At 36.5% G+C, this 12,381-nt stretch overlaps 2 protein-coding genes across 2 annotated transcripts; one reads left to right on the top strand and one right to left on the bottom strand.

Annotated features, from left to right (window-relative positions):
* Positions 1–2,884: 2,884 nt before the first annotated feature.
* LOC131660032 (26S proteasome non-ATPase regulatory subunit 11 homolog) lies at positions 2,885–6,430 on the bottom strand. The gene is made up of 2 exons (XM_058929146.1): positions 6,295–6,430; positions 2,885–4,325 (listed from the first exon to the last, which is right to left on the bottom strand). The coding sequence occupies exon 2, from the start codon at positions 4,302–4,304 to the stop codon at positions 3,036–3,038; it is 1,269 nt and encodes a 422-aa protein (XP_058785129.1). The 5' UTR covers positions 4,305–4,325; positions 6,295–6,430; the 3' UTR covers positions 2,885–3,035.
* Positions 6,431–11,282: 4,852 nt separating this feature from the next.
* LOC131593629 (uncharacterized) lies at positions 11,283–12,062 on the top strand. Its single transcript, XM_058866193.1, has one exon. The coding sequence runs from the start codon at positions 11,283–11,285 to the stop codon at positions 12,060–12,062; it is 780 nt and encodes a 259-aa protein (XP_058722176.1).
* The last annotated feature ends 319 nt before the right edge of the window (positions 12,063–12,381 follow it).

The raw sequence follows: 12,381 nt of genomic DNA, 5'->3' as shown, positions 1-12,381 counted from the left end.
ATTTTATTTCTTCTTTTATCACATAAATAAATTCAACAAAATAATAATAATTACATATTCAACTAAATAATAATAATAATAGTAATAATTTTATATTATATTTAAGTAATTTTGCTAATCCTTGGATACAGATACTCGTGTGATGGGTACCAACAAATTCGTATTCGTGCCCGTAACTAAATATGTGTTTATTTTATCCGTGGATACATATTAAATCATCCACCTGTATTCGTGACGGGTTTTATCAGCGGGTACTCATGAGTATGATTTTTTTGTCATCCCTAATTTGAAACAATTATTACATTATTTCCTAAAATTTAACAAATTTTAAAATTTTCATTGAAAAATTAATTATATTGTTTTGACTTGGAACCAGAGTTGATCGGTGAATGAAGAAGCATAATTTGTTGTGTTATATTAATTCCTTTTAAAGCTAAGGATTTTCAAAAGTTTTTTGTCAGACATTAACCATTTGAAGAAACATCTCAACGTCTTTGAACAAAGCTTCTCCAAGACTCACTTGTGCATAAAATCTTTTCCAACAACTCTTTAATGATTCTCTATGTAAGGAGCTGATGACTTGAAGAAAGAAAATGAACCATTGACAAACAAAGTTGTTACTCTGTCAAATCAAAAGCATAAGTTTAACTTAGAATTAAATTCTTGAATCTTAAGAGTCTTTTGTGTTGTATCTAGTTTACACCTCTGATTGTATATCAAGTGTAGCTTTTTAACAATCTCTCATCTCAAGTTAGATTGTAAAAAGGCTCTTGCTTATGTGCTTGAGCATCTGAAAATCTCCTGCATGTAAGTTTGAACATTAGAAGTCTCTTACTTGTGTGTTTGAGTATTGAAAGTCTCTTGTTTGTGTGCTCGAACATCTAAAATCTCTTGCTTGTGTGCTTGAGCATTTGTAATTAATTTTGATTATAGTGAAATCTCTTAGAATTGCAAGGGAACTGAACTACTCCTGATTTGTAGAAGGATCCAAGATATATCACTTGTGTCTCTCTTTCTCTTACTCTCTAACTTTGATATTTTTTTTTATCCGCTGCAAACAACCCTGAATAAGATTCTAGGTAGTTCAAATTCGATAACTTTTAAAAAATCTAGTAAAAACTCACAAAATTACTCAAAAGTCATATAAAAACTCACAAATCCTAAAAAAAAATCCAATAAAAACTCATGAAATTCTCAAAAAAAATTCAGTACAAACTCAAAAAATTTCAAAAAAAAAATTATAGAATTATGGTCAAATCACTGCAATTGTTGTGGGAGTGTAGGTGAAAGTGTAGTTTAGTGTGACAAGATATAGTCTCGTATAATATGGTCCACACCGGCTAACATGCTATCCGATCATTGTCAACAACAAAAAAAGTGTACGGATCCAAGTAGTTGCTGCTATCTCTCTTTGGGTAAGTGGAAGTTATATTAACGAATAAAAAAAAGTATATGGAAGTGCCTACTACCATAATACATTTGAATTGATAAAAAAAATAAAAAAAATTTGATCATATTTTGTATTCCCTCAGTCTCATAATAAGTGTTTTATTTGAGCTCTGCACGGTTCTTAAGAAAATGATTATATGTGTTGATTTTAATAATAAAATTAGTATCATTTACTAAAATACATTTATTTATCATAGGTAGTAGAGTAGTTGAAAAACGTGAAGATTAATAAATAGAGATATAGTAATAGAAAAAATAATAATGCTTTGTTTAGATTGACTTTTCTCCACCGCCACGGCGCCACCGCATGTTTACTGACCAAATTACCGTGAAAATGAGAAGCTCCAAAAGGGAGCTTCCGCGTTTGCATTGATTCCCACCGCAATTCCAAACTTCCGAACAGACTATAAATGTTGTATTGACATTATAAAGAGACATTTATTTTGAAACATAAAAAAATTATAAATGAGACACTTATTATAAGACGGATGGAGTATTCAATAATTATTGTCTTTTCATTCAGTTTTGACTCCTCCAAACATGAGAAAGATTTAGAGGCATGAATTAAATTAAAAGTATTTTAAATGACTACCTATAATTGTAGCGCAGTTTAAAACAATGAGACATAAAAAGATATAAACACATCGGAGTAAAACTATATTAATTATGAAATACCTCCCTCTCCTTGTGTGCCATAAAATAAGATTGACTTTCCCATCCCTCACCTTTTATCCCTTCATCTTAACCAAAGACAACCTAATTAACATCACACTCCTCCTAGTCCTTTTCCACAACCATTATTTTTCTTATATTATAGATTAGTATCATTTACTAAAATACCTTTATTTAGTAGAGTAGTTGAAAAATGTGAAGGTTAATAAATAGAGATATAGTAATGGAAAAAAAATAATAATACTGTGTTTGGATTGGCTTTTTTTCCACCGCCAATGCACGCTTACTAAGCAAATTATCGTAAAAATGAGAAGCTCCAAAAGGGAGTTTCCGCGTTTGCATTGATTCCCACCGCAATTCTAAACAGACTATAAATGTTGTATTAGTATTATAAAGAGATATTTATTTTGAGACATAAAAAAATTATGAGACACTTATTATAAAATGGAGTGAGTATTTAATAATTATTGCCTCTTCATTCAATTTTGACTCCCCCAACATTAGAAAGATTTAGAGGCATGAATTAAATGAAAAGTATTTTAAATGACTACCTATAATTGTAGCGTAGTTTGTTAAAAAATGAGACATAAAAAGATATAAACACATCGGAGTAAAACTATATTAATTATGAAATACCTCCCTCTCTCCTTGAGCCATAAAATAAGATTGACTTTCCCATCCCTCGCCTTTTATCCCTTCATCTTAACCAAAGACAACCTAATTAAAATCACACTCCTCCTAGTCCTTTGTATGTAACACTCCATAAGCAATACTAAACATTCAATTCTGCGCCAAAGGAAATAGGTTTTTCACATTTTGAGTTTAACAAAAGGAAACTAAACAAATGATATACTAGTCAGCATGGAAAAGAAAACATCAAGTAATGTGGCAGTGAAGTAAAATAACTAGAGAGCTCATGCCATGATCTTGGCAGACCTAACATAAAGACTGTCAACCACTTTCCCGACGTTGGAAATGGTCTCTAAAGTGGCCGGGTATATTGCATCTGTCTTGGGATCGTCGAATATGATGAGGCATCCAGCCCCTTGATCCAATGTCCCAGCAAACTTCTTGTCCAAAATCATTTGAGACATCTTCCGCTCAACATGATCAATGGGAAGCTCAATAAGCTCAGCAATATGTGCAATCTCAACTCTTGAGAATGGCTCAATCAATCTACAGAGGTTCTGCTCCAGAAGGGTATCATATAGGGAAGAAAGGTGCCTGTGAACTATTGGGTCTTCCTCCAACTGTGCCTTGTAGGCCTGCAAAGCAGATTCAAATAACTTCAGGGATCGCTTAGAATGTGCATCAGCAACAGCTTTCATAGCATCTAGGTCAGGTCCAACATATTGCAATCCTGCTTTAGAAGATATAATTCCACCCACATCATCGGCTTGATTCACCATGATCTTACACAACAACATATATTTCAAGCTGAAAACAGCCTTAGGGTCTTCAAGAGCATTGAAAGACTCAAAGGCTTCAAAGAAATAGCTGTATCCAGTTTTGTAATCCTTCTCCTCAGCATGAAGTATTCCACTCTGAAGATCTATGGCCCCTTGCTGAGCAGGAGGAACATAGATGGCATTTGCAGCTGTTCTCGCAGCCGTGAGGGCAGCTTTTGCCTTTGGAAGGTTTCTTAATGAGAAGTGCAGCTTGCTTTCCAACAAGTCAATGTCTACAAGAAGAAGCTTGTCATCTAATCGCCTAACCTCTTTGACCAACCCGGAAAGAAGAGTCAAAGCTTCTGAATACTCCTTAGTTTCCATCAAAAGCGCTGCAAGCCTTGCCTCAACTCGTTGCCTCAGAAAAGTGCGCTTTTCGTCACGAGTCCATTGCACCATTTCCTTACAAAGTGAAATTTGTAGATCAGATGTCCCTGGTATTTTAGCAACCGAGTCAATTATTCCCCTTACGATCTTTGCAGTTTTTGCCTTGGGAATCAAGGAGAAGAAGGGCCTCAATGAAGTGAGAAGGCTACGCAGATCCTCTCCCCGGTTCTCTTGCCTGAGAAGGTCAGTAAGGTTTGTGATGGCCTGTTCTTTCATCCGCAGAGCTTCTGGTGAAGAAGATGGATCATCAAGCACACGATATAGAATGGAGATCGAATCGGAATGGTCTTTGGCCTCCAATGCCTGAGCAATTGATTCTGTTGTGGCCGGAAGGTATGATGAAGACATGGCTTCTGCTAGGAAAAAACCCTGCAAGAAAACATTAGTAAATAAGGAGAAAGATTTAATACTAGCAGCTCTAAATTACAGGCAATAGCTTTATGAGTGCAAAGTATTATATTGTATCGTATTGTATTATAGCTGCTATTATTCCTTAAAAGACTGTATGCTCAAAAACTAATCATACAAAGGGATACATACTACTATCTGGAGAAAAGGAAAGAGTTAGTTGCATATTTGCACAAAAGAGCAAGAGACCAACTGAAAAGGTTTACACTGTTCTCCCTTCATATAGGTGAGAGAGGCAGAATGTGTATGTCTCAAACTGGACGCAGTAATTAAATATATAACTTTAGCCATGGTTATCAATATTTCAAAATGATTAACATTGGTAATGGTAATTGGTAATCACTGAAGACATGACCCAATAGAGCGATCATGACTCTGCAAGTGACATGGCAGCTGTCAATGCAAAGCGGTAACATGGCCAATTTTGAAATCCAACAATAAATAATATAAATTTTATTATATGTATTACAGAAAAATTGAGAAGTATTCATATATCGTGAAAAAGTATCAAAAGCAAATATATTTCATAACAAAATAAAAACCAAAAAATGAAGTCAATGTTTTGGAATTTTCATCACTGCTAATATAAGAATATTACATCATTGATAATCTTTGGAATATTTTGGAAAGGAATACAGAAGTTGAAATTGAATCAAGCGAACCTCAGAAAATCTTTTCAAATAGTCTGTTTTGATTTTAAAGAAAAATGATAATCAATGCATCTATTTATCCACCAAAATAGTGTGGCTGCAGTTTCCAGAGTTAATGCTCCTGAGTTTTTTTCTTAAAGAGCTATTTTCAAGAAAGTCACAATTTAATTACCTCATCATGATAAAAATGTCACCAATGTCATATTCAAAAGTATGTTGTTTTTGTTCAACAGACACCAAGGCATAATCAAATGGAAGTCTTAGTGTCACCGAGCTAAAACTGTAACGCCAATCTAAATGAAATTTAAAGTGGGTGCATGGATGATATAATCTATGTAATGACACTATAAGGCAAATTAAGGGGAAAGGTACTGTTTTATTGATAGTTCTAACTAAGTGGAATTTCAATTTCCTTTATAAAGGCTAAAAGGCACAATTACAATGCTAAAGTTATAACAATCAGAGCAGAATAATCAGAAAAGGACTCGTAGAGGAAGGAATAGAAGAAATATTAGAGAGGGGAGAGAGACTTGACTCATTCATTCCACGCCCTTTACATTATTTAGACCTCCCCTATAGACTTGGGTTGGATTCCTTCCATGTGTCGCTTCTATTCAATTCCCCAAGAACAATTTGAGGAGCCAGTGGCCCCATCCACTTGTCTTATCCTAGTTGGTAGCTTCATTACAATCTATCTAATCACAAAAGCTCATCTCCCCTCAGTTTAATGCTAATAAGATTGATTCTAAATATTCCATGTCCAAGGCACAAACCATCTATCCTCCTCGCCCAAGCCAAAAACAAGCTAAAAAGAAAGTAGTTGTAAAAGAAGATCAAGAACAACAGATAATGGACCGTCTTTGAGGGCGTGCAAGGCAGACTATTGCACAGGGTCCAAACTTTGTCATTGTAGCTAAATAGGGCCTCATAAAATATTTGCCCATGTTAAACTCAAATTAAATAGGGCCTCTAATTAGTAGATCGAATCATTTTGATTCTAATTTATTCCTAAAAACACAGAAAATGGAGAGATCCTTACACCATACCCTGTAAACCTAACCCTAAACAAATTAATAGTGTCTAGTGAAAAATCAGATGAAATTGTTCAATATTAAGCTATTATATGAATATGTATACGAACTAGATTGCTATGTTATGAATTGCGGTGCAGAGTAAAGATCTGCTGCGACGCAATTATATGGGAAGTAGCATTTTGCAGGGGCGGTAATCAAATCGAAACCTAGCACGCTAAAAGAGAGGGGAAGGAAAAGAAGAAAAACCTGGGGTTTCTGATTACCACGATGTTTCCCGGCGAGCTTAGCGATCAGTTGAGTTCAGTGCGACTCCAGTTTAGGGCAATGAGATAGCGGACGATGGGATTCTTCAAAAATGAGTTTGTCCCTCCGATTAGAATCTCTTTTTTTTTTTATTTTTTTTTTATCTTACTTTATAAATTGATTTAATATAAAAATATTAAATGATTGAAATTTTTATTACATATCACACAAATTATAAATGGGTCATGCTAACGAGTGCCCCAGGGACACTCTTTAAGCATTCTAAATAAAGAAAATATTCTTTCAAAAGTTCACCATTTCAATTTTCGATGCATTAATTACGCATATTTCCAAGAAAAACTTACTTTTTAAAGCTATTAAAGAGTGCCCCAGGGGCACTTGTTAGCATTTCCCATTATAAATCACTTTAAAAAAAAATTGTAACATATTATAAATCGCTTAACATTATTGAGACAACATTTACACTCTTTTTATATTTCATATGTTTTTTTTTGTTTTTTTTATTATTTCTTTTTTTTTCTTGTTCTAATTCTTTTAATATTTCTCTCATATTAATAATAAAAAACTATTTCATGAAACTATGAACAATTTCTCAAGTTCATATAATATTAATTATATTTTTTATATGTGTGAAATGTTTAAAATATCATATGATCGATTTATTAGGGTGAAACGAGCATTAACTTAGGTTATAAATAATTTTATTCTATTATTTTTTTGAGCTATTTTGTGGATAATTGTTTTAGTACAAAAGAGGATCTAGTGGTCCATAGAAAAAAAAAATAAAAACATTAAAAAAAAACTCAATTAATTTTAAGAAATATGACCTTATTACTATCATCAATTAAGATGTCGAAGTGGTGCGAGGAGGTGGTGGACGTAACGAGAGCGGTGTGGATTCGCGTTTTTGGGATTCCTAGTCTTGGGTGAAATTCTGTTGTTTTTTCGTTTGCGGGCAATCGTTTTGGTAAGTTCATTAGTGTGGATGAAGCAACTGCAAGCGGGTGTCAATTCGAAGTGGCTAGAATTCAGGTTTGTATTGATTTTAACTCTACCATACCTAAGTTTGTTGATCTGCAGCTTGATGGCAAAGTCTTTAAGCTGGCTCTTTTAGTAGAGCATCAGTCTGTGTTTCTTTCTTCTTGTTCCCCGGTTCTGTTTGATGAATCTGATTCATCAGAATCAATTAATTCTGATGACTTCGAGTCGTGGGGTGAGCAAGCGGTTTTGGAGTCTGGCAGTAGTCTGGATCAAAGAGACTCTATTGAAGAATTTGAATCAGATGTGAAGGGTTTGGGTGGTACCGTAATTGTTCCTGTTTCTGCTTCTGCAAAGGCGCAAGGGGGTGATTCGGTAGGTTGTTTGCGGGAAGATTCAACCGCTGAATCGGTGGTGGGATCAGGGAAGGAGGCTGGGGGTTTGGGAGGTTTCCTTTGATAGAGCTCTTCTTTCGGCTTGTTCTAGTCGTAAGGAGGTGAGGAATTCGAACCCTCAAGCGAGAATTTTTTCAGGGCCGGAGGAAGTGGTAGCATCTACTGTACCGTGTTCTTTCAGGAGCAAGCAAGAACAGTGTTCCAAGAAGGTGAAGTTCAGATCTGTGGCTGAGTTTGGGGGGTGTTCAAAAAACAAACTTCTGAGGAAGATGAAGGGTATGAGTAGGAAGGGCAAAATTAAAAAAGCTTTGAAGTTTAGCAGGAATGTTGTTTCTGAGTCTGTAGAGGAAGTAAATTTGACTGTACAAGGGCGGGATGTTAGTTTGAGGAAAGGAGGGTCTATAGGAGGTGGAGGATCGGAGCACCATGGTAATCACTCTGAGAATGATTTTATCTTGGCTAACAACGCAAGACAATGGGAACAAGTGAATTGTGAGGATGGTCAAAAGTTGAGAATGGCGATTGAGGCATTAGGAGTGGGATGCTCTAGAGGAAGGGAGCACTTTGTTAGAAAAATGGAAGAATTAAATGGATTGGAGGTGGAGAGAATTGTGTCTAAGAAGGAGATACCGTCAGTATTGAAATGATCATTGGTTCTTTTAATATTAGAGGGGATGGAAACGCTCTAAAACGAAGGAGGATTTGTGATATAATTAATAAAGGGGAGGCGGACATTTTTTTAATTCAAGAAACAAAGTTCACAAATACGACGGAAGGTTTAGCTCATAGTTTTTGGAGTAAGGAGGATATAGGCTTCTCCTTTTCAAATTCGGTTGGTATGCCGGGTGGTATGATAACTCTTTGGAAGAGAGGAGTTGTGGAGGTTTTGCTTAGTTTCAAAGGTGAAGGTTTTTTAGGGATCAAGGTTATTTGGAAGGGGGGCATTTATTATATTATTAATGTGTATTCTTCTTGCTTCCTAGCTAAGAAGAAAGAATTGTGGGCCAATATTTTGGTGTTGAAGAATTTGTATTGTGATGGGGAGTGGATTATTGGTGGAGATTTTAACTCCATTAAAAATTCCACAAAGAGGAAAGGTAGGAGGGACGGGGATCTTTCTAGTGGCGAGGAGTTGTTCAGTAAGTTCATCGAGGACATTGGTTTAGTGGATATCCCTTGCAAAGGTAAGAAGTTTTCTTGGTATAGCGGATGCGGGAGATCCATGAGTAGAATCGATCATTTTTTGGTGTCTAACGTGGTTGTTGATCGATGGGGTTTGGTTGGTCAATTGGTTGGGTGTAGAGACATTTCGGATCATTGTCCGGTTTGGTTGGTGAAGGATAATTCTAATTGGGGACCCAAACCGTTCAAATTTAATAATGAATGGTTCTCTTTTTCTTCTTTTCTTCCTTTTGTGGAATCGGAATGGAAGGAGATGACAGTTGTGGGTAGAGCCGATTTTGTGCTATGTGAAAAATTGAAAAGGTTAAAAGAGAGACTTAGATGGTGGAACGTTACGATTTTTGGAAATATTGACTTGGAGTTGGAGAAATGCATGAAGGAGGTTAACAAGGGAGATGAGTTATTGGAGGAAGTGGGGGAGGAGGATTTCCTTGATACTTTGAGTGGAAGGAGTGAGGCGAATAAGAGGTTGTGGTTGAATCTTAAGATCAAGGAAAACATGCTCGTTCAAAAGGCTAGGCTTAAGTGGATGAACGATGGGGACTCTAATTCACGTTACTTCCATAATGTGGTTAGAGAGAAAAGAAGACGGAACCACATCGGTCCTATTGTTAGTCCCGGAGGTTTGATTGAAAAGGTAGAAGAGGTAAAGGAGGAGGTCCGTAATCACTTTGCTTCGAAATTCATTGAGGTAGAGGAGGATAGATTGAACCTAGATGGTATTCCTTTTAAGAGTATAAGCAATGAAGATCGCGCTTATCTTGAGAGGCCTTTTGAAGAAATTGAAATCAAGGAAGCTATTTGGGGATGTGGGAGTGATAAAAGTCCGGGTCCCGATGGTTTTTCCTTTTTGTTCATTAAGAGATGTTGGTTCTTCCTAAAGGAGGAATTTGTGAGGTTCTTCAACCACTTTCATGGGGGCGGGGCGTTATCAAAGGCTATTAATTCTTCGTTCTTGACTTTGGTTCCTAAATCTTCTAATCCGGTGGGTTTGGACGATTTTAGGCCCATTTGTTTGGTAGGTTGTTTGTATAAGGCTATTTCAAAAATTCTAGCGGGGAGATTGAAGAAGGTTTTGAATTTGATTATATCGCCTTGTCAAAGCGCTTTTGTTCCGGGAAGACAACTTTTAGACGGGGTGTTGTGGCTAATGAGGTGGTGGATTTCTCGAAACAAGAAGGAAGGGCTAGTTTGTTTTTTAAGGTTGACTTTGAAAAGGCTTACGATAGAGTTTCGTGGAATTTTCTTAGATATATGTTGGTTAGGATGGGTTTTGGAGGTGTGTGGCAAAAATGGATGGAGTTGTTGATTTTTCGTAGTTCTATGTTCGTTTTGGTGAATGGTAGTCCGACTAAGGAGTTTGTAGTGAAGAAGGGGTTAAGGCAAGGTGACCCGTTATCCCTGTTTCTTTTTGAGTTGGTGGCGGAGGGTTTAGCGGGTCTAGTTAGGAAATCGTATGAAATTGGAGAATTTAAAGGTCTTGATTTTAATGGGAGATGCAAGATAGACATTTTACAATTTGCGGACGACACTCTTTTGGTGGGGGATTGTTCTTGGAGGCAAGTTTGGGCGATAAAGGCGGTGCTTAAGGCGTTCGAGTTGGTGTCGGGTCTTGGTATTAACTATCATAAGAGTAAGTTGATCGGTATAAATGTAAGCGCTTATTTTTTGGAGGCCGCTTCTTTTGTTTTATCTTGCAAGGTGGAAGAGAGTACTTTCCTTTTTTAGGCATTAAGGTGGGATGTAATCCGCGAAAAAAGGAGTCTTGGACTCATCTTATTTCTAAGATGAGGAGGAGATTATCGGGGTGGAAAAACCATTTTTTAAGCTTGGGAGGAAGAATCACTCTAGTGAAATTGATTCTTAGCTCCCTTTCTATTTTCACTATGTCTTTCTACAAGATGCCTTATTCGGTTGCCAAGGAAGTTGTGAGGATTCAAAATAATTTCTTATGGTGTGGGGGTTTGGATGAGAGAAGGAAGATTCATTGGGTTAGTTGGAAGAACGTTTGTCTTCCGACCTCTAAAGGTGGCATTGGTATTAGGGATGTTGGTGTTTTCAACCTTGCGCTTCTTAATAAATGGCGGTGGAGGATCTTAGAAGGGGAAGAAGCGCCTTGGTATAATGTTTTAAAAGCTCGGTATGGCGACTTGGTGATGAATTCCTTTTGTGGAGGTATGTCTTCCTCTTTTAATTCTTTTTCTTCTTCTTCTTCTTCGGTGTGGTGGAAAGATTTGATTTCGATTGGTAATTTATCGCCGGAAGACCCGATAGAGTCGAAATGTAGGTTTGTGGTTGGAAATGGTTTCATCACTCCGTTTTGGGAATCTATTTGGGTGGATAATTTTTTGTTTAAAGGAGCTTTTTCCCAAGGTGTTTTCGATTTCTTGTTTGAAAAGGGTATTGGTGGCTAGTATGGGTGGTTGGGTTGATGGAATGAGGAAGTGGGGGAATTTTGGTGTAGTTTTGGGTGATGACACCGATTCTTTGGTGGTGGTCGAGCATGGCATGCTCCATCTTTTGTTGTTGGACCGAATTGTGCATATGGAGGGGAGGGATAAGGTTGAATGGAGTGGTTCGGGGGGAGGTTCGTTTTTCGTTGCTTCTTGTTATGAGTTTTTGGCCGGTTTTAATTATCCGTTTGGCCCTCCTAATAGATTTGACGTTGCTAAGGAATTAATTTGGAAGGTGCAAGTGCCGTTCAAAATTAAGGCTTTTGGTTGGAGGCTTTTAATTAATAGGCTACCAACAAAGGATTTATTGATGTGTAGGGGCGTTTCTTTGTCGATAGAGAATTCTTTGTGTGCTTTTTGTGGCACTATTCCGGAAACTTGTGATCATTCTTTTTTCAAGTGTAAGGAGGCGGGTGTGGTTTGGAGAGAGATAGCGGTTTGGGTTGGAAAACCGGTGAGGGGAATGGAAGAAGAGTGCTTTCAAAGCTTTATGGATTGGTACCTCTTTTGTAAAAAAAAGAAAGTTAAGGAAGGAAAATGTGGGGTGATATGGTTTGCTATTTTGTGGATTTTTTGGATGTCTAGAAACGGGGTTTGCTTCCGCAATGAAGGTTGTGTTGTTTATAATACGGTTTGGAATATCAAGTCTTTGCTATGGAAGTGGTCGTTTTTCGGAGAAATTACGCACCCAATTTATAGTTTCTATGAGTTTACGAAAGACCCTTTGTTTTTCCTCTCATAACTACATTTAGTCTGTAATTTCTTTTCGGCGGATTTTTGTTTTTTTCCGCCTTTCGTGTAAACAGGTTTGAGAATCCTTAGTTCTCCTATATATTCCATCTTGCTTACACAAAAAAAATCAATTAAAATGATCTTCAATATATTTTTTTGGGAGAGTCAGAAGAATGAAGAGCTAATTATTATTTAAAGTAAGACTATAATTATTTAGTTAATCTACACATTGATTTCTTTCGCATCAAGTATAATTGAACTTGGTGTGTCAATCTTTTTAGGCACTTTTCTAATTCTACATACTAAAGTTGAGAAATTGTGTTCATCCA

This window comes from Vicia villosa, linkage group LG3 (genome assembly GCF_029867415.1).
Source record: "Vicia villosa cultivar HV-30 ecotype Madison, WI linkage group LG3, Vvil1.0, whole genome shotgun sequence".
In the NCBI taxonomy this organism is placed as follows: Eukaryota; Viridiplantae; Streptophyta; class Magnoliopsida; order Fabales; family Fabaceae; genus Vicia; species Vicia villosa.
Note: the sequence above shows the minus strand (reverse complement) of the source record. Positions and strands in the feature narration are given on the sequence as shown.

What these genes read in the sequence shown, in the direction of transcription:
- LOC131660032 (XM_058929146.1), bottom strand. Translation starts at nt 4,304, where the DNA reads ATGTCTTCATCATACCTTCCGGCCACAACAGAATCAATTGCTCAGGCA.
- LOC131593629 (XM_058866193.1), top strand. Translation starts at nt 11,283, where the DNA reads ATGGGTGGTTGGGTTGATGGAATGAGGAAGTGGGGGAATTTTGGTGTA.